This window comes from Podarcis liolepis (assembly GCF_965112155.1).
Source record: "Podarcis liolepis genome assembly, chromosome: 14".
Taxonomy (NCBI): Eukaryota; Metazoa; Chordata; class Lepidosauria; order Squamata; family Lacertidae; genus Podarcis; species Podarcis liolepis.
The window spans coordinates 44807447-44834048 of record NC_139569.1 but is presented as its reverse complement, the minus strand read 5'-3'; the positions used below and the strand labels follow the sequence as shown (position 1 = coordinate 44834048).

Sequence of the window (26602 nt, the reverse complement as noted above, 5' to 3'; positions counted from 1 at the left end):
AATCGCTATAAATTGTTGCGGTGATTTGGAGGTTTAATTTGAAATCAAGCTAGATTTTGGCAAATTGGTTTCTATGTGTCTTCACTCTCTTACATAATGGATGCTGGTTTCTGTTATGGGTATATGTTCTGTATTGTTATTATTGGTACTATTGTATGTCATGGCCTTTGGCTAGAACAATAAACTTGTGAACTGATCTAATACTCAGCGATGATTAGCTTATGAAACTGTGTTAGTTAAGTAACTAAAAGGCATGGGGTATTTTAAAAGTATTTACAAAGATGCAAAGGATTACCTGTTTGAAAATGAAGATGGTCTAAATTAAGGTGTTTCAATATTGCCAGGGTATTTTGTTTTAAGAATGGATACTGAAGGCATGCTACCCTTATGTAATTTGTGTACATGCTGTTCCTGATGTTGCCTGTTTTTAAGTGCTTAATAAACACATAAACCTAATGTGTCTAATTCCCCCATTTTTCAAACTGCACATTATCAGCTTTCCAACTGCACACTATAAAAACCTCCTCCCCCAGCCCTGCAACCATACACTTGCTGACTACTCACCCAATTAGCAACCCATGCAAGAATCTATATCCACCCACTTTCTTGCCTGTCACAGCTATCTGTCAGTCTCTCCCTCTCTCTCATATCAATTTCTCGAACATTTTTGTATTCCTCTTCACCATCTCTCCATCTGACTCCTCTTTTCTCTTGCCATTTTCTTTCCGATGAATTCTTCTCCAACAATGCACACATTTTTTTTTGTGGTGATGCACCATCACAATACAAAACCAAACCAAAAGCACAACATTTGATATAATTTGTTTTATTAATTAGTCTCCAGGTTGACACCATTTCATCAGGGACAGACATGGAATGACTGAATAATCACAAGTGGTCCCCATATTTAAAAACCCCATCCCTTGCTTTCCCCATTTGTTCTCTATATAACATTTGTTTAAAAACTCTGTTGTGAATTAGATACATTGAGATGATTACTTATGGCACCACAGCTATTTGAGGAGTCTCTGAAAAGAAATGCAGAACAGGATCGCCAGTGTCTCTCTCTTCTTTACCAAACAGGAGCTCAGCGGAGGAGAAACCTCTGCCCTGCCTAAGCAAGGGAAACTCACAAGAATTCAGTGCACAATGATTAGAAGCCATTATATTCCCTTTCTGAAAAATAAATTATTACAAATGCATTCAGCCCACAATTGTTCCCTATCAGATTGAATTTTTTTCCATGAGTAACTCAGTCCAGCCATCAGCAGCCAGCAAATGAAAACCCTTCTAAGACGTTACTGTCTCAAGTGGCAGCCCATAAGCAACACCCACTACTTCCAGGCTACGATTCAAGGCCTGTTGGTGCTACCACATTTCAGCACACAGTGGACGCTGGAAATGCAGCTGCAAGATGGCCTTGGGGGACAAGAAGCCAGAATCCAACTAAGGAGGAAAAAGCAATGGGAAGCTAAACGTCAGGACAGATGGACAGAAGCTGGTGCTGGTAACAGTGAGGTTTGGTGCATGAGGTTTGTGAATACAGGAGAAGTCACCTATGGCTTACCATAGGTGCTGGGAGATGACAGCAAGCAATGGAACAATATGTAATTGCAGGTGAGGTGATGGGACACCACAAGCAGAAGAGCCCTGCTGGATGAGACCAAAGGCCAGCATCCTGTTCTCACAGCGACAAAGCCAGATGCATATGAAAACCCCACTAGCAAGACATGAATACAACAGAACTCACTCACTCTTGTTCCCTGGCCACTGTTATTCACAGTTACATTGTCTCTGACACTAGGGGTATCCTTTCTGGTTCAGCTCCACGCACCTCTTCTCCAAACCATCTCAAGGAGGCTTTCCCCAATCCCTGCAAACAGCATGCTGGCTGGCACAGAGCCCACAGTCATTCCCCACTTGCATGGTCTCCATTTGGGAGAGCCACAGAGAATGAACAAATTCTCTAGCCTAGAATCCCTGAGATGCAGTTTGGGCACAAGATTTATCTGTACTAAAAACGCGCCTGCCGTTTTTGGCTTACAACAAAACCTGTGAACAAGGAAGGATAGATGCTAACACACCCACCCTGGAGCTGATATCATTTGGGTCCTGTTATCACCAAGCTGGTCAACCTGGGATGGGACTGTATTACTTCCAGCTGCGGGTGGGATTTCACATGATGGAAAGCCCCTCCATTCAAAAACAACAACATCCCTACATGAAGAAAACTAGCACATCAGGGAGATAAATTCTAGCTTAGCTTTCTCACTGCTTGCTTTCCATGTACAGGGATTTTTTTTCCTTTTTTTAAAGGAGGAACATTTACTTGAAGTACTGTCAGGAAAAAATAAAAAATTGTCCAGTAGAAGAAGAAGAGTTTGGATCTGATATCCCGGCTTTATCACTACCCGAAGGAGTCTCAAAGCGGCTAACATTCTCCTTTCCCTTCCTCCCCCACAACAAACATTCTGTGAGGGCTGAGAGACTTCAGAGAAGTATGACTGGCCCAAGGTCACCCAGCAGCTGCATGTGGAGGAGCAGAGACACGAACCTGGTTCACCAGATTAACTACTACACCACACTGGCTCTCACAATTTAATTTAATTTAATTTAATTATTAAAAGTAGCATATTTAATTATTATTTTTCGACTGCATCAGACCAACACAGCTACCTACCTGAATCTGAAGTACCGTGTTCAGTTCTAGGGACTGCAGAGGATACTGATAAACAGAGCATGTCCAGAGGTGGGCAAGAAAGATGGCTAGAGGCCTGGAGACCAAGTCCTTCAAGGAAAGTTCGAAGGAGTTGGGCATCTCTAGCAGGAGAGGAGACAATTAAGAGGTGATGTGATAGCCATCTTCAAATACTGTGCTGGTTAGAGTAATGGGCTGGGGCCTGGGAGACTAGGGTTCAAATTCCCCACTCAGCCATGAAGTTCACTGAGTGACCTCAGGCCAGTCACAATCTCTCAACCTATCCTACCTCACAGGGTTGTTGTGAGGATTGAAATGGAGAGGGGGAGAACTGTGTGTGCCACCTTGCGCTCCAGAGAGGAAGTGAGAGATAGTCATGTAAAATAATAGAATCACAGAATTGTAAAGTTGGAAGGGGCCACGAGGGTCTTCTAATCCTACCCCCCGCAATGCAATGCAGGGGGTGGAATTAGAAGACCCTCGTGGGGCTCAAACCCACGACCCTGAGAATAAGAGTCCCATGCTCTACCAGCTGAGCTATCCACAATAATAATAATAATGGCAGAGGGCTGAACTAGGTGATTTTGAGGTCCCTTACAACTCCTTATGAGTCTACCATTCAAGATCCAAGTTTATGAGCCCTTACGTGCAAGCTGAAGTAATACTTCCTCAACACAAATTCACCACTGCAGAGAGAATTGCTCATCATGTATACCTGAAGGGCATTTTCCCTCTTGGGGATCAAGAGCTACAGATCATCTTCAAACCACATTGTCCCCCCATTCCCTTCACAGACTCGACCAACTTCTCTAATCCCAGAGCTGCAAGGATCATTACAGGGCACTGCCAGGCACACTCAATGGGAAGCAAGTTACCCCCTTCTTGTTGCTGCATTTGAAAGCAGAGCTCCCTGAATTTCTCAAGTCTGACTCCTCCGACTGATGAGCAAGATGAACAGAGGCCAAGCTGTTCCAACTGATTCCATCTGCTCAGAATGACAAAAGCTGGCTTCCCATCTTTGAGAACAGGCCGGCCTTTGCAGTTTTTAACGAGAGAAACAGGCATGCACTGAGGAGGTGGGTGGACTTCTACAGGGATGCTTAAAAATAGCAGAGTTTAAAAACCCTTGCTGCTTCCCCCCCTGCCCCACCAACACATACATTAACCCATTTCACAGAACCAACACAGGAGCAGGGAATATGCTCTTGTGAAGCAGAAGGAGGAAATTGCAGGTGATGGAGGTGAGGGAAGAAAAGGAAGTAAAAAGCTTCAAGAAGGAAGGAAAAGCACACCACCAATCTGAACGAGTTTTGAAAGCATTCTTCTTTGGTGGTCTCTAATCCTACGGGATTAGCCCACTTTTATTAGATCTAACACAATAGAGGAAGAAGTTGCTGCAGGTAGCCAAAGAGAATGGCTGCCCATACAATAACTCCATTCTGGAGGACCCACCAAAATTAAGGTGAAAATAATCTACTCTTGCCAGAAGTCTACATTAAGTTCTGAAGGCAGACAAGACTCTTTTAAGTGTCTCTGATTCAGTGGAACTGCCAATCTTTAATAAACCCTGAATGCACACACACACTTGTGAGGCCAAACAGTCATGATCTAGCAACAGAGAATACAGCAAGGTAAGACGCAGGGGCAGAGGAAGGCATAAACATACTTCACAGCCACTTGAACACCAGGGAATATCACGTTCTCTTATTCAAAGCACACAATCCCATAAAGCAAACAAACAATAGCCCTGTTCAAGCACCATGGGTACCAACCCACTTAATGAGCAAGGGGGTGAATATGGTGAACCCATCTCCCAAAAACTCCATCCTTATCCACTCAGTCCCTACATTCTTCCTGCGTTGACCTGGGAAGATCAGGAGGAGCCAAGTGCAAGTAGAAGTCACCCACCAGATCTTTCCAGCTCAACATGCAAAGGTTGGGAACCGTGGGGAGGAGGGGCAGGGTCCATGGGGGGCACCGGGAGCAGGGCCTGCAGACATGACCCTCTGCCTCCTACCTGGGTTATATTTCCTGTTCAGGTGTAGCACTGTATTTCACCATGGGAAGGACCATGAGTGTGGCAGAACACCTGCTTTGCATGCAGAAGGTCCCAGGTTGAACCCCCAGCATCTCCCAGTAGGGCTGGGAGAGACCCCTAGCTGATACCTTGGAGACTGGGAGTGGCTGCCAGTCAGTGTGGGCTATACTGAGCCAGTGAACCAATGGCCAGACTTGGTATGAACCAGCTTCCTATGTTCTGATGTTGGATATGATGGGGAAGAGGGTGTGTTGGCCAAGGAAACCAGAATGAGTTGCCACATTATTGGTTATTTTATTTTTATTAATTAAATTTACATGCTGCCCTTCCTCCATAGATCTCAGGGTGAGTTAAAATACAAGATAAAATACAAGATCCATACTCAGATCAAGAAAAAGCATTGGAGGTGGAAGTGAAGGTCTGCTCAGGATGCAGTAGAGGCTTCCATGTTCCGAAAAGTGTTTGTCCATGTGTGATGGCTCTCCACACAAGACAGCCTGTTATAGACAAGCTTCACATTAATTTCTATACAGAAGCATCTTCTGTGCCTGCATGTTTTTTTAAAAAACAAAAATCCATAGAGCAGCCTTGCGGCTCTGTGGAAACACTGATAAAAATCAATGAAAATACAATTTCTGGATGTTGGGCCTTCTGGCACCACCAGACAATTCAGAAACATTAGGAATTATACTACAATGGTTTGGCCAAGGAAAGAAAAAATGCCACTCTTTATATTTAGTTGAGAATTGCCGTGTATTAGTGAGCCAATGGAATTTGGAACGTTGTTCATAGAAGAAGAAGAATTTGGGTTTGATATCCCGCTTTATCACTAACCGAAGGAGTTTCAAAGCAGCTAACATTCTCCTTTCCCTTCCTTCCCCACAACAAACACTCTGTGAGGTGAGTGGGGCTGAGAGACTTCAGAGAAGTGTGACTGGCCCAAGGTCACCCAGCAGCTGCATGTGGAGGAGCAGAGATGTGAACCCGGTTCACCAGATTACGAGTCTACCGCTCTTAACCACTACACCACACTGGCTCGCATAGAATTGTAGAGTTTGAAGGATGCCAAGGGCCCTCTAGTCTAACCCCCTGCAATGTAGGAATCTCAGCTAAAGCATCCATGACTGATGGCCATCCAACCTCTGCCTAAAAACCTCCAAGGAAGGAGAGTCCACAACCTCCTGCAGGAGACCTGTCACACAGCTCTTACTGTCAGAAAATTGTCCTTGATAAGTAGTCGGAATTTCCTTTCTTGTAGCTTGAATCCAATTGTTTAAGTCCTACCCACCAGAGCAGGAGAAAACAAGCTTGCTCCATCTTCCACGCAATAGTTCTTCATATATTTGACTATGGCTATCATATCTTCTCTCAGTCTCCGTAAAATTATGAGGTCATGGAACCAATTGCCTGGTTGGGGGGAGGCTCTCGCTGACCAGAGGTCTTCGAGCACAAGTTGAACAACCACCAGTTGGTGATGCTCTACATCTGGGTTTGTGGCATCAAGCAGGGGCTTGATCTATATGGCCCACACAACAGGGGTGGGGAACCTCAGGCCTTTTGGCCCTTCCCCCAGGCAACACCCCTCACTTGACCCTGTTACACACACACACACACACACACACACACACACACAATTCATGATTTTGACTGGCTGGAATGTGTCTTGAACTCTGATTGAACTCTTGTCTAGATGGAAGGCAGAGAGAAACTAGCCTGCTGTACAAAAGTAACACAGGCGTTCATAGCTCCACTTGATTTTCCTCTGGCCCTGCACACCACCAGCACATGGCCCTCAAAAGCTTGTCCAGAAGGGAACAAGATCCTCTCCATGATTCTAGGTATGGGGCTTCTGGGGTTGGGGGCATGTTTGGAATGTGGTTCACACTGAACACAGAGGTCTGCTCCAGTTCAAAAAGGGCAGCTCTACAGCACTGCTCACAACTTTGTTTTTTGAGCCACGCACTAGCACTGCCTTCCTATCGATACATCGGAGGAGTAAATGGACCTGTTTATAATACCGCACGTTAAAGTAAGTGGTAACCTCTGGTGGATCAGCATGGAATGAAAAGGTTGAGCTCTGGTTTTGAGAGTGGAGAGAGGGTGTGAAAAAAAGCAGGGTTTAAATGCTAATAAGCCAGCAATGCCCTACGTCAGAAACATGCAGCCCCCCCAGGTTTTGGATTACTATGCCCATCATCTCTGACCATGCTGGCCGGGGCTGATGGGAGTTGGAGACCATAACACCCAAAGGGTCAAAGGCTCCCTAACCCTGTTCTATACAGTATAAGTTGCAAATAGCTGAGACAGAATGAACCCGACAAAGTTCTTGCAACCGGCAGCTATTGTGAACTGGGTTATTCATGAAACCCCCAGAGTGTCCCTTTAGCAGCTCTTGAATGTTTGGGCTCTCCACGCTCACCCCGGCTGATGCAGCTATAATATCATCTACCAACACAGTAAAATTTAAAAACCACCACTGTACATTGTTTCACAAAAGGGGAAGGGAGACCAGCACACACATGTACAGTCACTACAGCACGACACAATAGTCCTGCATGTCAACGCAACAGCTTCTTCAGATTGGGGGGAGTGGGAGAGAGAGAACAAATTATCTCCAAGGACAATTATCCTAGAACAAAGTCAAAGGGTGGAGGAGGAAGAATAACAATTTTGACATGCCTCCATCCCATCAAGGAGGCTATTATACAGCCCGCCCTGCGCCAACCCTTCTATACAGTGGAATTTACATACACAGAGAAACACACACGCTCTCCTCCAGTTCTTCCTGCCCACTTCAAGTCACAACCCTCTCAGGTTCACATCTCACTCGGGAAGTTCTAGTTGGGTGGGGAAGGTCACACCTCACATGTCATTGGGGTAGTTATAGTTAGGAGTGGCCGAATACTGCGTCTCGTGTGGCATCATGGCTCCCTGGGCAGCACCGACCGCCACGTTCTGAGCTGCCTGCTGCACGTGGGGGTTCTTCCAGGCTCCCGTCGTCCATTCCTCTTGCGCTTTGCTGATACTCCCACCGCTTCCCCGGTAAAATTTATGGACCTGGAGTGGGGGGAAAAGTAAAACAGGGTCGTTCATCACCTTTTTCAGTTTAGCCTTGGAAGGACAAACAAAGGAGCCAAGCTCATGGTCGTTTCTTGGGGAAATCATGTAGCCATCAAACATCAGAAGAGCTCTGCTGGATCAGGCCAAGGGCCCATCTAGTCAGCATCCTGCTTTCACCAGACGCCCATGGGAAGCCTGCAAGCAGGGCCTGAGTGCAACAGCACTCTCCCCACTTCTGAATCCAAGTAACTAGTATTCTGAGTACCCATTGATAAGCCTTTATTCTCCATGAAACTGTATAATACTCTTTTAATTCAAGTTGGTGATCATCCGTAGTTTAACTGTGCACCATGTGAAGAAGTTCTTTCTTTTCTCTGTCCTGAATCTTGCTAGTGGCTGCCCAAGATTCTCCAAGTACATGGACAGATACTTCTGAGGCACACATTAAATATATAGGTGTGAGGTGCACACAGGAAAAAAATGTAAGAAGCAGCTTCTTGGTGACTGGTATATGCCAATCAAAATCCATGCACACTGCACGTCACTTGTGTGAACGCAGTCATGTCAACTCTGGCCCTTGGAAACAGAAGGATCAGCCAGCAGGAGTCTCCTGGGCATTCTCAGCCAATAGAGTGTGAGATATATCTATGTAGCATTCCCATGTAAAACCTTTCCCACGTCTTACCATACTGAGGGCAATGAAGGAGAAGACAGACATGGCTGTGAACATGATGGTGGGGATGAGCATCACGACAGCTGACCCCACGTTCGTCCCAAAGAAAGATATTGCTGCAATCCAGCCGCTGCAGAGAAACAATGAGAGGGAGAGGAAACATTGTGAGGAAGCTATGGTGCTGCTACTGCCACCACTCAGAACCACTCCTTTGAGTCATAACCTGGAGAAAGGTCATAGTGCAGTGGCAGAGAGCCTGCTTTGCATGCAGAAGGTCCCAGGATCCAAGCTCAGAAGGTGGCCTCTGGGTCGTTATATCAATTATATTTGCCTTATAGGATTTCTCAGCTAAGGCCAGTTATTGAGCCAGGCTTGATGGGTAGTTAATATTTTCAGAATCTTGTTGGAGCCCTTTAAGATGAGTTGACCAGTCCAGAACAGTGCAAGGAGGAGGAATGGCCTCATCTAGAATTAACTCATTCAGCTCCCTCTTACCCCCCTCCTTTTGGGGAAAATAATGTGTGATTTTGCTGTCTCCTTCAGGGTTCTGGGGAGCTGATTAACGAATCTGGCATAATTCCCAGAACTTTGCAGTTCTTTCTAGTAAGTAACATAATAATTATGATTATTTGTCGGCAGTTTGCAGAAATCAATTATCTCCAAATGTGGTGGCTTTGAATTTATGAGTCCGGCGTCAGTGCCATCCAGCAGAAGGGAGTGTTTTGAAGACTCTCTGCAGCTGCCACCTGGGCTCGTCAACAGTTCTGATAATCAAGATGTTTCTCTTCCTTAATTTATAACAAGTATCTTGTAAACTTTGGTTCGACCTTGCGTTTGGCACTGCCTAGCAAAGTGCTCAGCCCAGCCCAGCTCCATGCAGCCTCACAGTTTAGGGGAGTTAGAACAATAAAACAATGGGATAAAACAATAAATTAAAACTACAAAACAAAGCACTAAAAGGCGTTAAGAAATAAAATGGAAGAGAGGATAAAAACAAATGCTATGGGTTGGTTATAGAGCAGAAACTTGCCTTACAGTTGGCCTTAGAGCTCAAAACCCTGCTTCAATCATTCAGCAGCCACCTTCCCCTCTCCTACACAGCAGGTATGAAGGACAAAAAGGGCATTCAATCCCCGGCATCTCCAGCTAACGAGATCATAGGGCAGTTCCCTATCCCTGATCTAGGCCATACAGTTAATTGCCTAAATATTTATTTTAAGTGGGTGGCTGCTCTTGTTAACACCTTAGATGTCCAACTTACCAGACTCCCCAGCCAGGGATTCCGACTGCCTGGATGATGCTGATCACCAGCTGAGCCATGAAGGTGAAGAAGAAAGCCATGAAGCTGAAGGAGCTGTCTGTCCTACAAAAGAAAAGAGCCCATCATTGTTGCTTCCTCCACTGACAACCAGTCCAACCACTAGGCAGGTCTCCCACCAGCAGTCAAGACTCAAAAGGGAAGAGAGAGTGCTCTCCCGTACTTTGAAAAGAGACCTGTCACCAAACAAGATGACCCAGCTAGGATGTAAGCAGCCTCCAGGAAAAGACAGGAAGGAAAGCACCTATTTATTAATGGGTTAACAGTGAAAGGATGGCCAAGCTAGCATTAATTTGCAGTGCTAATTTTAAAAAGCTTTCCCCCATTTCTGCATGCCTAAGAACATCGAACACACACTGAAGATGACTAGCACTGCTTGGAAATGGAGAGGACATACTGCCACACTGCCTTTCCTTATAGTGATAGTGATCAGACACATGGCTTAAAGTCATGGGTGGGAATGGATAAGAGAAGGAAGGGTGATGTGATTCGCAGGCAAGAACTACAGAAGCAGAAATGTGTGGTAGAAGCTGGAGACCACCACGGGTTAGAATATCTGTGCACAGGAGAATAAAACAGCAACTAGGAAATGGGTGGATATGGAGGGGCTACTGGGATGGGAAATCTGTGGCCTTCCAGATGTTGTCGGACTATAATGCCCATCATCCCACACCGTTGATCAGGCTAGCTGGGGCTGATGGGAGTTGGGAGTCCAACAACAAGTGGAAGTCATGGATTCCCCTTTTGTGCAGTAGGACCTAGCCAAAAGAACTGAGGAGCACACTGGGGTGGGGCTGGAGAATGAGAGAGAGAGACAGAGAAGCTGTGCCTATCACTTACTTGAAGGCTTTGTAAATGGGTCTAAACCAGCAGACATAGGAGCAAGGCGTAAAGAGAATGAGCCAGAGAATTGCCAGTCCAAAGTTAACTGCTCCACCACCTCCGATCATCCACGCAAGGCAACCAATCAGATTCACTGCCAAGGTGATGCTATTCACTGCAAACACATTTATCGAAAGAGACACACAGAGAGAGGAGCAAAAGTAGCAGATCACACAGCAAGAGCTGGACAAGCTGAGAATGGGAAAGATAAATGAGTTCAGAGCTTCAATGAAGAATAATAAGTGCCACCTCCACGATTTTCTAAGGGTGTTTCCAGACCATAGCTATTTTCAGGTATGATTCAACCACATGCTGGCAAATTCAGGTTACGCAATTAAAGCTGAGTTAGAGGCCTTGCCCAACAAACCCACTTCTCCAAAATGACAGGAACCTAGCCGCCTCCCAAATCTTTTACAAACAAATCAGTATGAATGTTCTATAAACACACATCGTCTGGAAGTGCCCCATGTCAGGTTTCTCACATTCCCTTTGGGAAAGGCAAGGAAGAGAGACAAAGGAGTAGAACAACAACAAAAAGGAACCAAATAAATCTACCCTCTTAACAGTCAACAACTACCTACACTGTTGTTGTTTTAAATTGTTTTTATTAAATATTTTGAGACTACACTGACGACTGAGTTGGCCCTTAATAGAAACAGAAACCAGGAACAAAGATGAAGGCTGGGACTGGAAAACTGTTTCATGCTGGCCAAAACCTTTTGTCCAGATCTGAAGAATTAATACTCTATCTGGACTTGGTTCCACACATATGTCTACAAATAATAACCTAGGATTGCCATATCTCAAAAGGTGTAAATCTAGACACAAAAATTGTTGCCTTGGCCCAGTATACCTGAAGGAGTGTCTCCACCCCCATCATTCAGCCCGGACACTGAGGTCCAGCTCTAAGGGCCTTCTGAAGGTTCCCTCACTGAGAGATGTGAAGTTACAGGGAACCAGGCAGAGAGCCTTCTCAGTAGTGGCACCCGCCCTGTGGAACACCCTCCCATCAGATGTCAAGGAAATAAACAGCTATCTGACTTTTAGAAGACATCTGAAGGCAGCTCTATTTAGGGAACTTTTTAATGTCTGATGTCTCTTTTCTTCAGCCATTGTTGCCCTTTTCTTAAATAGCAATTAGACAACAAAATGGCAGAGAGACTATTGACACCACATCACTCCAGTGCTTAAAATCTTGCAGACTGCCCATATGTTACCAGGCCAAGGTCAAGTTCTTGTCTTAATTTACAAAACCTTTAACAACTTGAGTCCACGATGCCTTTATGACCACCTGATGCCTTCGATATCCAGGATCTTTCAGGGTATATCTGTTGGAGGTCCCCCAAGGCTAAGGTTGGTAGCTCATATCTGCCAGGAGCCCCACATTCCGCATTGTGAGCCTAATTCTGCCTCTCTGGCCAAAAAAAAATTCTATCAATATTGAAAATAAATTAAAATTTAAAATTCAGATTTGTGGAAAGGGAAATGAAAGAGTGGGTCCCTTACTACTTCTGGTCCATGCTTCCTCACTTACACCGACTGGAATGCTGGCTTGCCCTCTTAACCCTCCAACCTCCACAACTTACACATCCAGAGGTAGTAAAGACGTTTGACTGTGGTTCGGTGTAGGGGTGGGATTTCCTCATCAAAATCCTGGTAAAAGCACGGTTTCAATGGGATGAAACGAGGGAGAGGAGGGAAATTGTTCATTCTTTCTGCAAGAAAAACAGAAGGCAAGTTGTTTCTTTTCCATTTCCCTCCGCAAGTAATATTCAATATTCAAGCAGAGCCGTTTCCAAATGGTTCAACACTTTTGAACACAATGATTGTATACAAAAGCTAGGCACAAAACCGTGGCTTACACTAACCACATTAAACAACAATGGCTTAGCAAAAATAAATCACTGTATTGCCATTATGTCTGAACCCAGCAAATATCTCTGCCACTCTTGTAACAACCCTACTGTGAAAATACTATAGGCAAGGGATGGGCATTCTGTGGCTTCCCATACGTTGCTGAACTAGCGTTCACATGGTCCTTAGCCACACTCCAATAGGTGTTGGAGTCCAACAATATATAGAGTGCCAAGTTCCCAACCCCTGTTATAAGCAAAAAGCAGAGAAAGAACAGCTTGCCTTGAGTCACTCAGTGATTTCGTATGTTCAGACTGAGGGACTTCCTGGCGTACAGCTGAGACTCTTGATCATTACAGCATTGCAACTTTCAACTAGCCATATTGCAGATCCTCTGAACTTACTTTGTCCATGAGAATGTGAGTGCAAATGTACAGTAGTTTGAAATGTGGTTCAGACTGCATTTTCTAAAAAAGAACTCCCCATTCTGCTCCCAAGAACAGTTCCATTAATCATTTAAATACTTCTCTTTTGGTCTGTCCCCCATCCCCAATGCACACTTTACATACAGATAAAGTTAGCAGCCTCCTATGCACCTGTTCTGTGACAAAGATAACACAGAAGCTGATGCCCCAGACAGTGGGGGAGCAGAGAGAAGAGGACATTCTAACAAACCATTACTGGTTGTGATGACTAAATTAATTATTCAGAATCCCCAGATAATGAGCTGTGACAATTTGTTTTATTATTATTTGTGACAATTTGCTTGAGGTGAACAGGAGCAGTTCAATATGCAATCCTAAGAACATTTGCCTGGAGGTGAACCTGTAGAAAGAGGATTTATTCCTAAGAAGGGCCTGCCAAAGACAATTTAGCACTTTAGATATAAAATCTAAATGGCACTGTTTAATGCCATCACCTCCCAGCAGTAAAAATCCAATAATAAATTAAATGAATGACAATGATATCCCAGGTCTGAGTCAACAGCCCTTCTGCCTAATGGCAGATTTGGCTTAACTTCCAAGAAAATACATTTATGATCAACAGCATAACATATTGATTAGAGGGTAGGGAGGGCAGAGAAATGACAGAGGTCTATAGAACTATGTACAGTGAGAGGAACTCTTTCTCCCTCTCTTGGTGCTCTGGGGTTCGTGGGACTGATAACAGCCACAATAATATAAAAGGCTCATTTGGGTGACCTTCAGGTCAAAGAGGAAGGGAGACTGACATACAGAAAAGGGACCACTAGCATTCCAGTGATGAGTACCATTAAAAACTCTGGAAGCCTTCCTTATGAAATCAAAATCCAGAGTGTATAATTGGGCTGCTTTCCATCTACATCAAGGGTGGGGAACCTCTGGTTCACAGGCTACGCCCCCTGGTACACCTGCCAGGGGTACCAGTTTGGCCTCTTCCCCCCTCCACACCTGACATTATAGGTGATGTTAGGTGTGGGACTGGTATTCATATGGCTTCAAATGAACAGTTGGGAGCTGAAAATGAACTGCTGGTGGTTCCTTTGCTGGAGCAAGGCATGCTTCCACTGCTCACGAATGGAGGAAGGAGGAGGAAGTGATTTCCACTGAAACACTTGCTAATATAGATAGGCCTTTCTTGTCCATTTTAACAGCATTTTCAATGGAAACTGCTTTCTGCTCCTGAAGCAAGGTTCAACACAGGGCTATTTGAAAGCCCTTTTGCAAACAGCCCTTGCTGTAACTCTACATCACTGAGGAATTGTGGGTGACTTCTGCCATAGACCATTCTACATATCAGTGACAGCTAATGTAGCATCCCCCAGATGTTCTTGGCTTCCAGCTCCCACCAGTCCCAGCTAACATGGTCAATGGCCAGGGATGATGGGGAGTCAACAACAATGGGAAGCGACCACATTGGCTATCCCTGGCATATACTCATGGCAATCTCCTTCTCTGAGTGTGGACTCTTGTGCAGTCAGAACAGCACCATCTACACACAAGAGAGAGGCATAATAATAATTTTTATTTATAGCCCGCCCTCCCCAGCCAAGGCCGGGCTCAGGGCGGCTAACAAGCAATAATAAAAACAAGTTGAATGATTACAACTTAAAAACAAAATTAAAATACAACATTAAAATATTGGAACATTAAAATATTAAAATGTAGCCTCATCGCAGGAGGAGAAAGGAAAAGAAAAAAGAAAGAGAGGGAGGGAATCAAATTGGCTCCAAGCCAAAGGCCAGGCGGAACAACTCTGTCTTACAGGCCCTGCGGAAAGAAATCAGATCCCGCAGGGCCCTGGTCTCATGAGGCAGAGCGTTCCACCAGGCCGGAGCCAGTGTTGAAAAGGCCCTGGCTCTGGTTGAAGCTAATCTAACTTCCTTAGGGCCCGGGACCACTAGGGTGTTGCTATTTATGGACCTTGAGGCTCTCCGTGGGGCATACCGGAGACTCAGTGGAATCCCAAGGTGTGTGGAAGTACAAACACACACACAAATCTACAAGAAAAGAAAAATGTTGGGGGAAGAGTCCCGCAAGCATGCTCTGTGGGAATGGAATGTTGGCTGACTGCTGTAGTGGGAATAAAAAAATTCCTTCCAGTAGCACCTTAAAGACCAACTAAGTTAGTTCTTGGTATGAGCTTTCGTGTGCATGCACACTTCTTCAGATACACTGAAACAGAAGCTGTAGTGGGGCAGAGGAAGAGGGAGATTGAATATCCTGAAAGAAAGCATGGCTAGCTGGCTGCCTTGAACAACAGGATTCAAGACTGCAACAAAATCTGTGTTTCCTGAAATTAACCAAATAAGAGCACAAAACTTATTACCAGTGCCCTACCTGACACTGCTAAGTATTTGGGGCAACCAGAACAAATATAGTCAAAGCAAAAGTTGGCTTTTTAATGGCTGCGAGACTATTAATCTCTAAATACTGGAAATATCTAAAGGGCCTCTCTATAGAGGCTTAGTATGAAAAGCTATTAGTATTGGCAATTTCAGAGAACATTATCACTTAAGTACGATTATTTGGAGGACAAATCAAAAAAGCCAAATTTTGCACCATTTGGCCAGGCTTCACTGATTATTAGACGATCCTAGTGGAATACTAGGATGGTTTGCATTCATATGGGGCCAATAATCTCCACTACTTATTCTTTTCAAAGTCCAGATATCTTTGATGAGTACAAGAAGTTGTGACTGGAGATTTCTGTGAAGCAACAGACGGGCATCTCTAGACTGGTCCCACTTATTGCTGTCTATTTTTGGCCATTGGCAGACCACTGACAGATCAGCACTGTGAATTGCTATGAAAGTGGGAGCTCTGTCCATCAAAAGTTGCCGCTGTGTCGAACACAGGCGTCTCAGGAGTACTGATCTTGTCATCAAGTCTTGACTCACTTCATCCTCCCAGTTCAGGCTGGAACATGGGAATATACAAACTACTGTCCCAGGATAAAAAGTGTTGATAGAATCAGGCCTTGCTCAGAGCATCAGTTCCTAACACAATGAAAGCTTTTCCTCACACAAGGAAATCTTACTGTCATCTTACCTCCCATGATGTCGCTCAGTCTTTATTCCACAGATAGACAGAAGAACTTGTCACAGCACCAATAAAGCTGAAAGAAATCAGGGAACAGTTATGTGGATAGCATCATTATATAGTTTTGCCACCAGATGACACTGGACTTATTTGTATCTGTTTGGAGCCACGCACTTCCTGCTTGTTTGAGAGAAACAATCAAGTACTGGGCTAGCTTTATGACTTGTGTGGGCTCCCAAGACTTCAATGACAACAGATATGATGTTAAAGCAAGAGACATGAGATAAACATGTCCTTGACATGCAAGCCTTTCCACTTCTGATAGACCAGGGCTAATTGTGCAATTTGCTTCCTTTGCTGGCTCAAAATCCAAGGGAACATTTGCAGTGGCTTGGCACAACTCGAAACAAAAGCATCACCACCTCAGTAAACTTAAGATCAATGTAAATCGGGGTGGGGAACTTTTTTCCAGCTGAGGGCCACGTTACCTTCTGGGCAAGCTTCTTAGAGCCACAGGCCAGTGGTGGACAGGGCCAGACACAAATGTGGGTGGAGAAATGAATGCAAAGTTTATAGTTTGTCCACACACTCCTCTCTAGTCTCCAGACAAACGAGAGACGTTATTCCAAGGACATATTCCAACCATGCAAAACCACTTGGGGGGCAAAGGAGGGCCATTAATAGGTACGGCATGGAGAGAATTCCCAGGGAACCAGATATAGAAGCCTGGAAGGCCACATTTATTTCCAAACCATTATATAAAGAGTAAGGCCTTCTTAGCTATTTTAAGCCTGATGTATTTGCCGCCCTGGGCTCCTTTGGGAGAAACAGGCAGGGGGAATATACATTTAACGGTGCAATAATAATTGTGCTCATCTTCCTATTCTATCCCAGTCAATTAGAATCCCTTTCCTAAGTAGATAAATTGGAAAGATCTGACTAGCAACTGACAGGCAAAGCTGTTAGAGGTATCCATAGCCAGCGTCCAGCAGAAGCCTGTGTTGCTAAACAAACCGGCTTTAGCCTAAGAAGTTAAAAAAGGTTCCACAATGTAGGACAGACATACTTAGCCTTTGGCTCTTCCTGAGTAACCTATGAGTGACCTACACTGACCCACACTACTCTCTAATCCACAGATGCAGACCTGGACAGGAAGAGCCAGAATAGATCTACAAGGACAGCCAGCTTGACTGTAGTGGCACTACAGTCCCAGACTTTGGCTTTTCTGAAGGATGTATCCAAAAAATCCAAGCTTCTGCCTTATGACATCAAGATGAAAATATAGCAGAATGCATTGTTCCTCATAGGGGATTATCTCCCTGTTTTCTTGCATTGATTAGGTATTGGTTTGGTGCATTCCCAAGGACTTAAAGCAGGTGACTCTATAGCTGCATAAACACCATATACTTAAGGCTTCCTCCAGAGAATACTGGGAACTGTAGTTTACCCACACAGAGCCACAATGCCTAGCACTTCCTGAACAAACTACAGTTCCCAGGATTCTTTGTTGGAACTATTGTATGTTCTTTAAATGTATGGTGCACAGATACACCTATGCTAAGCTTAGAGTCTTCTGCACAAGGTCTGCACAAACCAGGATTGCAAACCATGGTTTGAATCCTCTTTGCAATTCTATTGTTTCATTTGATTCCACTGATACGTCTTTCTTCCAAGGAGCTCAAGGAGGTTACACAGCACTTTCTCCTTCTACAGTGGTACCTCGGGTTAAGTACTTAATTAGTTCCGAAGGTCCGTTCTTAACCTGAAACTGTTCTTAACAAACCAAACCAAACAGAAGCACCACTTTAGCTATGGGGCCTCCTGCTGCCACCGCGCCACTGGAGCACGATTTCTGTTCTCATCCTGAAGCAAAGTTCTTAACCCGAGGTACTATTTCTGGGTTAGCAGAGTCTGTAACCTGAAGCGTATGTAACCTGAGGTACCACTGTATTCTCACAACAACTTTGTGAAGTAAGCTAGGCTTAAAGACTGGCCAAAGGTTACCCCAAACAGCTTCATGGCTAATCAGTTCATGGACATGGTGATAGCTCAGCTCCCACCTCCAATTCTGTGTAGGGGCCCTCTGTGTCTTGTGGAAAAATTGAGGTGCTGTGACCCCTAAAGGTCCCAGATTGGCCTCCACTGTCTTACTGCCCAATGGCCCAGCTTGCTCCTCTGTAACATGTGCTTTGGGGAGTGCCAGGTCCTCCTCTGAAGAGGATTCGTCCAGTAGGCCGCATGACAGTTAACAATAACTTAAGAGGTACACAAATCAATGCCATTTTGAAAGGTTCGATCCACTATCTTGATTCAAAATATACACACAAAAACCTGCCCCTTGATCTCAGAAACCATCATGCCAAGTTTGGTGTCTACACCTCAAGAGGTGTCTGAATGTATAGAGAATAGACAGAGGGGCAAACAGCAATTTTCCAAAATATACACCAGAAGAAAAGAAGATACTGTGGGAGAGAGGGGGATGACAGAACCAAAATATGCAAATCCTGTATTTTTTCCATGTATAAGACTCCAAATTAAGGGGACTCCAAATTAAGAAAACACCCCTCAGCACTACCCGTGTATAAGACAAGCCCCAATTTTAAACCTAATTGTTTGGCAAAAAAAACCCTAGTCTTATACACGGAAAAATATGGTACTTATATGTGCTTATCCCATACTAAATGTTTTCAGAACTGGTTCTCAGATTTGAACTTATACATTACATTGATTAGCATGAAAAACCATCTACAGATCTTTCCGAGGACTAATGTTTCCGTTTCATTTATTTACTTAAATGTTTTAATGTCACACCCTACTTTGCAATTAACACTTAAAAACTAATGACAACCATATTAAAGCTAGCACAAAACAATAAGCAAAAACAAAAACAAAATTAGCATTAAGTGGCTTTTGACAAAAGCCAAAGCAAATAAGGTGCCTTCTCTTGGTGCCGAAAGGATGTTAAATTCAGTGCCAGGGAAGCTTTCTTGGGGAGAGTGTTCCATAAATGCAACAAGGGAGGCTGTCCCAACCTGATACCAGCCCAATGTTTTGGACTAGAACCCAAGTGATGTGTCTTTTCTGAAAAATGTCAAAGTTGCATAGGGAAATTTTCAGTTTGCAGGAAATGATTCTGAGCAGGGGTGGGGAAGGGAATCTGACCAGTGGGGCAGACCCCCAGGCCACCTTTAGAAGATGGATTGGGCTGCAGCCCTGTCAATCACCTCCAATCATCTTATTAGGTGACAACTTTAGAGGGACTCACTAACCAACTGATTGGACCCCTTTGAAGATGGGCTAATCAGCTTATTTGGGTTGAGAGAATGCATTCAGTGAGGCTTGCTGTAACCCCCAAGCAGCTGATTGGCAGTTATGGTGTGCCCTTTTAATGTCAGTTTACAGGGGTGATTTGTATCAAAATGCTCTTGCAAATGGACATTTTTCCTCCCCAAATTGGCAGTTGCAAGAGTAACTCCCATCAGCTGTGCTAGAAAGTTCCCAGTAGGAAACTCCCTAGTGCAGCCAATCCCAGCAGGTCTCGCAGTGCTGTCAGTGAGTGCCACTCACCAAGAAATGGAATACAGGTGTTAAATCAATTCAAAACAAGACATGATCAGGAGAAAAGTTTAAGTTCCCAATTGCTCATTTGCAGGCAAATATTTACCTGCCCCACACCTGGCATCACATATGTAAGGTGTGGGGCAGGTGAGTGTGGTTGGGGGGAAATGGCCTGGGGGACCCAACTGTGACCTTTGCTGGGCCTAATTAAGCCAATAGGTTGGAGGTTCCTCACTGGTGGACGAAGGAATGATCTAATCTAGCATGTTTATTCAAACTGCATTTAATAAACAAAGCTAAACACTTTGAAACTGCCAGGTTTGTCTAATGAGGTATTTTCACTTAGACTCCATTCACTGTTACTAATAAACTTAAGAAATGGGATATTTCCCAAGGAAAAATAAAGCACTGTGAAATTTTCTTCCCTGAATCACTACAGTGGTACCTCAGGTTACATATGCTTCAGGTTATATACGCTTCAGGTTACAGACTCCACTAACCCAGAAATAGTACCTCAGGTTAAGAACTTTGCTTCAGGATGAGAACAGAAATCGTGCTCCAGCAGCGCAGCAACAGCAGGAGGCCCCATTAGCTAAAGTGGTGTTTCAGATTAAGAACAGTTTCAGGTTAAGAACGGACCTCCGGAACGAATTAAGTACTTAACCCGAGGTACCCCTGTATTTGAACCCATCCCTTGTGACCATTAGCCCTGCTTGCTGCAACTGATGGGTGCAGGAATCCAACAACATATAGAGGACACCAGGGTTGGGAAAGGCTGGAATAAATACCAAGCCTTGGGCAGATGGGCATTTTCAGAATCTTAAAATGTGAACAGGCTGCATGGGAAAGCTGCCATATAACAAATCACTGTCAGGACCCTATCCCAAAGCATGTTGGCAGCGACTCTTACTTGTAAGTGAGGAAGAGATAACTTCCCATGCTAATAGTGGTAAAGGCTCAGTAGGAAGCAGGGGGTCCAGAGGTCAAGGTTCCAAGATGCACAAACAAGGCAAGTGGTTCATAACCAAATGGAAATTACACAGATATCCCAAGAGTTGACACATCCCTTGTGTCAAGTTATTAAAGAAAGGATGGGGTGAGCTCACTCAGGGGGGACTCTTGTCATACGAGACTGCTGAGTGTGCACGTATCTGTTCTGAGTGGGTGCATCTAATCCCACCAAGGAAGGGGGTGCCTGGTTCTTGCCAACAAAACTGTCTCCTGCCCCTCTGCCTCCAACTCTGAAATCAGCTCTGGCCATAAGAATCTGCCTTATAGTGAGTCAGGCCAATTGGTCCATTTAGCTCAGTATCGGCTCTCCAGGGTTTCAGGTAAGGAATCTTTCCCAGCCCGACTTAGAGATGCTGGGGATTGATTGAACCTGGGATCTCCTGCATGCAAGACAGGTGACTACATCCCTTTCCGATGGAAGTTTCTCCTGGAATTTAACCAAAGTTGGCTTCCCTGCAATTTCCACTCATTAATTTTATGGATGTTGTGGAACGAGAGTTAAGTTTTCTCTCTCTTTCCCCACACCACCTCATAACTTTGTAGACCATGGTCATATTCCACTTAATATTCTTTCTCTTTAAGCTAGAAAGTCTCAACTTGCCTAACTGGAAACATGTTCTGCCATCTTAATCATTTGGATTGTGATTTCTGCACCTCTTCCAGCTCTACAATAGCTACAGCATAGAAACCTCCATATACATTCGCCACCACTCAAAAGTGTAAGACAATAATCTGCAAATGCCCACAAATTCTGCTGTTATCATATTACAGGTGACAGCAGCCTCTCTGCTTCCAGCCAGGTCACTGGATTGGGAACAGAGGAAGCTGCATTGAACTGTCAGTCCACTGATCCACTTAGCTCAGTACTGTCCATCCTGACGGTGGCTCTCCAGGGTTTCAGACAGCAGTCTTTCATGGGCCTATCCAGAGATGCCAGGGATTGAACCTCAGGTCATCTAAATGCTCTATGAAGAAGCTATGGCGCTTCGCCTGATATGGTGCCACCAAGGAAGAACTCTAAAATGCCAGCTGCACCACTGAGAGTAGACCCTATTTTGATTAATGTGAAGGAACACCAGGTAGCCTTGTGTCCGAGAAATAATAAAAAAGGCATTTCATTTTCCAGCTGAGAAAGGCAGACTCTGCTGCTACCTAATTTCCAAATGCAATACCCCTAGGCTGGGTTTCAAACTGATTGATGCACACTCAACTGCCGTTCATCTCAGGAGGACAAATAAACATACAAAGGATTGGACTGAAGAGCTTGTGCATATTTTAGGACTTCAGTCCAACCTAAGCAGATATTTCAGCATTGGTTGGACCCAACATTTTTGACCTTATAAATAATAGAAGCCCCATCTTCATGCAAAACATTATCTGCCATTTGCAGTTGAATGGAGCCTGAACATCTACCCTAAGGAGTTTATGGTTGTTTCTCTCTCTGAGGGTTCCTCTCTGCTTATTACTGTCTCTCTTTCTAATGCAAATAAATGCCCATACTTCTGGGAGATGAAATCTAGTTATAAAATAATACCGTTTTTGTTTTCTTTCTACATATACACAAGTACATTGATCCTCAAGCCAATTTTTGAAGTCCCCAGGAATCAATTGTTTATATTTTGTGAGAATGGGTCCATCTGAATGACTTTCCCAAAGAAAACCTCATCCTACACTAACCTTCCCCAACCTGGTGCCCTGCAAATGTTGCTTGGTTGGGAATGGGAGCTATAAGCATAGACCATGCCTAGAAAGTACAGAGATGTAAGTGCAGGTCAGCCTTGTGTTAGAAGTGCCAATGCTTGATTCAGCATAAGGCAGCTACCTAGGTTTGTTGACCTGTACTAACTGGTATGTTCATGGGATAAAAAGGACTGACAATCCCGGGACCAGGGTGAGGGGACGCTGGAAGAAGATTGGATTGTTTTTATTTCTTTTTTTATCATTAGGAATGTTGTATAAAATTGATGAACGTTGGGAAAATGCTGAAATGAAATTACTTGGCTCTTGTAAAAAATGTTTAAAGAATTAGGTAAAAAGGTAATGGTTATGAGAAGTTGGTAAAAATAAGATTTAAGTTTTAAGTTTTAAGGTTTTTTTATAAAATAAGATGAAAATAGAGCAAGGTAATGCAATGACAGAATATTATGAATTATGGAAAGGATTTGCTGTGATAATTATTAATTAAGATACAGGAGATGGGAGGAGGAGGAGGTCATGGAAAGAAGGTAATGAAAGTGGAGAATGTGAAAATGTTGGCTTTATTTTTATTTTCTCTTTTTCTGTTTTCGTCTGTTTTTGTTTTTTTGTCTTTTTTCTTTAAAAAATTCTTTTTTCAATAAATATCATTTTTTAAAAAACAACTAACTGGTATGTTCAAGTCCCCCGTTCTGTACTAAATAACACTGTTAGACAGTTATATCATTATTTTTATTTATTTATTTCATAAATTTTGTACACCACTTGATTGTGACAAACCAAACAAGTCTCAAAGTGATTTACAAAAAGATAACAACAAGAAAATCAGGGGGGGAATACAATACTATAAACAGAAATAAAGTTAAAATACTAAAACAGATCAAAATTCACATAAGCATTTCTAAGCATCTGGATAGGCTTGCCTTGAACAACAATATGTTTAGGTTAGCCACACATCCTAGGCCTCTGTCAGCAAAAACGGAAGAATCAGCTTGAAAGAAATGAACCTTGTACTTGAGCAGCCACATCATAAAGGTGACGAGATTATGTATCAAGTCCCTGGCTTTGGATGCATTTGCAGCCAAGATTCCAAGCGAGAAATGATGCATAAGAGAAGGTCAACACAGGCTGTGCACACACCAGACCTTTAAAGCACATCCAAAGCACACACATCACAAAGAATCCTGAGAACTGTAGTTTGTTAAGGGTGATAGGAATTGTAGCACAGTGAAGGGTAAACTACAATCCCCAGGATTCCTGAGGACAGGAGATGTGCTCTGAATGTACTTTAAAGGTATGGTGCAGGATGCTGCCTTATACTGAGGGCTCATCCTGACTTCCTTTTGCACTGTGCTTTCCAGGAACAGGTCCATGCTTTAAAGCTCTGTATCCGGCCAGGGGTTTGTTTGTTTTTGTCCCAACACTTTCCGCAGGGAACCTCACATTCTACCACTGAATCAGACCAAATGGCAATCCACAGAAAATTTGACTGCTGTTTGCTTCAATTCAGTGCCAAAATGTGAATTTTCCCAAGGAAAACGCCAGGACAAAAAAATACCACTTGGACATGAAGCTTTAAAGTCCAGACCTGTACCTGGAAACACAGCACAAAAGGGAGTCTGGGTGAGCCCTGAGTCAACCATTGGTCCACCCAGCTCCATATTGCCTATGAGACTGGCAGAGGTTCTCCAAGGTTTCAGGCAGGGATGTCTCCTTGACCTACCTGAAGATGCCAGGGACTGAACCTGGGAATTTCTGCATGCAAAACTGAAGCTCTACCACTGAGCTGTGACCCTGGATAATACAGAATCTAGGTGATCTTATCCAACTTCCTGCTCAGTTAAAGAATCCAGAGCTGAAGCATCTCCAGCAGATGACTGTTCTGCCTCTGCTTGAAGACCTCCAGCCATGGAGAACACACCTGCCCAGGTCATTGCTTTCATTGGGCAACTGCTCTTACCATCAAGAAGTTCCTCCTAATGTTCAACCAAAATCATTACATATCACACACACACACACTTACTAAGGCCTTCTTAATGCATATAACTCCTCCCCAACACAAACCTGCCCTTAAACTCTCTGACAGCACCATCCTATTATCTACCTATTGAAAGTAAATCTTGCTTACTTCTGTGGCGTTAACTGGCAGTCATTTGGTTTTGGCATAGTGGAGATGTAACCCACAAAATTTGAAATGTTCAGGGTTAACCGTGGAAGAGGACAACTGCCTTAGGGAAGATGCTGATTGGATGGAGTTCAGCAAAGCCCTTGGTTCTACAATACCATAGCTGAGGTCACTCTGCAAACACATTTTGTCTCTGTTGGAATATCTTTGCACACTCATGCACTCATTGAAGGAGGGGTGGGAAGAGAAGGAACTTACCGTTTTACATAAATATAACCCATATAGAGCAGAACAGTTTACACACACTAAGCACAGGCACTCATCTACCGGAAGGCCTCAAAATGAAGGAACCCGCGCTCCCCACCAGCACCATCAATGTCTACAGCTTGCGGATGGAACCTGCACAGTCTTTTGCCTCTAATCCCTTTTTCCTTTTTGCACGGCGCTCCTGTGGGGGGAGGGAGCGGGGTCCAGGGCATGCATCTTGCAACGGTTCGGAGAGAAAAGGGAAAGCCAAAAGGTAGCTCCCCTGATCCACGGTCCCCCCCCCCTTTTTTTTTTTGCAAGGGTGGAGTGCGGGGAATGAGGGGAAGAGACGCGCCGGGGAAAGGCTCCATTGCACGTACCCTCTCCAGGAAATCGCACTGAAGGCCACATTGCCCGGCCCCGGGGAAAGATAAGCACAACCCCGTCCCCATGTCCCCGAAGGCACCACGCTAACATAGCGCGGGGAGGGCAGCGGACTGGAAGGAGGAGGCCTCTTTGCCCGGGCGTCCAACGGGCGAGGCCTCCGCCCTTCTCCATCCCCCGCTTTTAGGACTCACCGCTTCGCTGCCCCGGTCCTCGGGCCCCGCCGAACGTCTCCCCCGGATCCTGACCCGCAGCGCCCACCGGCGCCTCCTGCTGCAGCGGCCGCAGCTCTCGCGAGGTTCCTCCGATCCTCCTTCTCCTCCCCCCGCCCCGCACGCACCCAGGGCTGGGTGGCTCCGGCGGATGAGAGAGGGGCGGGGCGGGGCGGAGGCGGAGATGCTGCCGCTGTCCCCGGTGCTGAAACGTCTCTGGGTGCGGCGAGCAGCCGGAGAGGAGGAGCCAGGATGCAAGGCGGAGGAGATGCGAGGCTGCTGGTGCCTACAGTACCAGGAGGAGGACTTCAGGGCCTGCTCAGCGGAATGAGCAAGCCCCCTCCAAGCAGAAGGGCTGGCTTAGCGCATTCTGACGTGCACATTTATTTATAAAACCATGCCCTCTCATAAAATATCAGGGTGCAGTACAGCAATAGAAGGGCATCGTTTTTAGAAAACATACACATTAAGATCAGTACAGAACACTCATTAAAATGACTGGCCACTTAAGAAAACGGTGAACTTTAAACAAGGTTTGAATGTTTCAAAAGCTGCATCCGCCTGTCAACATTATATTAAAAATAAAACACCTGTTCAAGAGACACCTGAATATCAAAAGTGAGGGTGCCTGCCACATCTCTGCTGGAAGAGTGTTCCACAACATGGGACCAGCAACACTAAATGGCCAACTTCTGGTTGAGGCTGGTCAGGACTCTATAACACAAGGGACAACTAACAGCGCTTATCTCTGTTACCAGATTGAGATTTAAGGGTTCAGGTGGTCCTTAAGGTATCCTGGACCCAGGTTGTCCCAGGCTTTGTACAGTGACACAAGGGCCTTGAACCTGGCCCAGCTGCCTATGGGCATATGTTGCCATCTAAAGAGCACTACTATGAATCTGAAGAAAAACATGCACCTGTTCAACTTAACCAAAACTTTGCAGCTCAGAGTGGAAATACAGTCCAAACTCAGGCATACATAAAGCAAAGAGTTGTCAAACTGTGGTCTGCAGACCACTGGAAGTCCATGAACTCCATTCAGGCAATCTTCAGAAAGGCTAAACTAAAGCTGAATATCCATTCTTTATCCTGCTTGTGTTTTTTATGACTACAGAAATTGAGTCTGATTTAAACAAAAAAACAAAACCTGGGGTAGATTTAGCAAACAGGCTAATTACAACCATGTAAACCATGGGTAGGCAAACTAAGGCCCAGGGGCCGGATCTGGCCCAATCGCCTTCTAAATCCGGCCAGCAGATGGTCCGGGAATCAGTGTGTTTTTACATGAGTAGAATGTGTCCTTTTATTTAAAATGCATCTCTGGGCT

At 44.6% G+C, this 26602-nt stretch overlaps 1 protein-coding gene across 2 annotated transcripts; it reads right to left on the bottom strand.

The window, feature by feature from the left end:
• Nucleotides 1-810: 810 nt before the first annotated feature.
• Nucleotides 811-25550, bottom strand: SCAMP5 (secretory carrier membrane protein 5). Of its 2 annotated transcripts, XR_014519277.1 has the most exons (8): nt 25258-25550; nt 16054-16120; nt 12256-12384; nt 10628-10784; nt 9731-9832; nt 8482-8599; nt 3194-7793; nt 811-3135 (listed from the first exon to the last, which is right to left on the bottom strand). XR_014519277.1 is itself a non-coding variant. In XM_083476023.1 (7 exons), exons 2-7 carry the CDS (start codon nt 16058-16060, stop codon nt 7599-7601), a joined length of 708 nt encoding a protein of 235 aa, XP_083332149.1. In that variant the 5' UTR covers nt 16061-16120; nt 25258-25550; the 3' UTR covers nt 811-7598. The 2 variants fall into 2 exon arrangements, 1 of the variants encoding a protein (XP_083332149.1); XM_083476023.1 differs by having other exon boundaries at nt 811-7793.
• Between the last annotated feature and the right edge of the window lie 1052 nt (nt 25551-26602).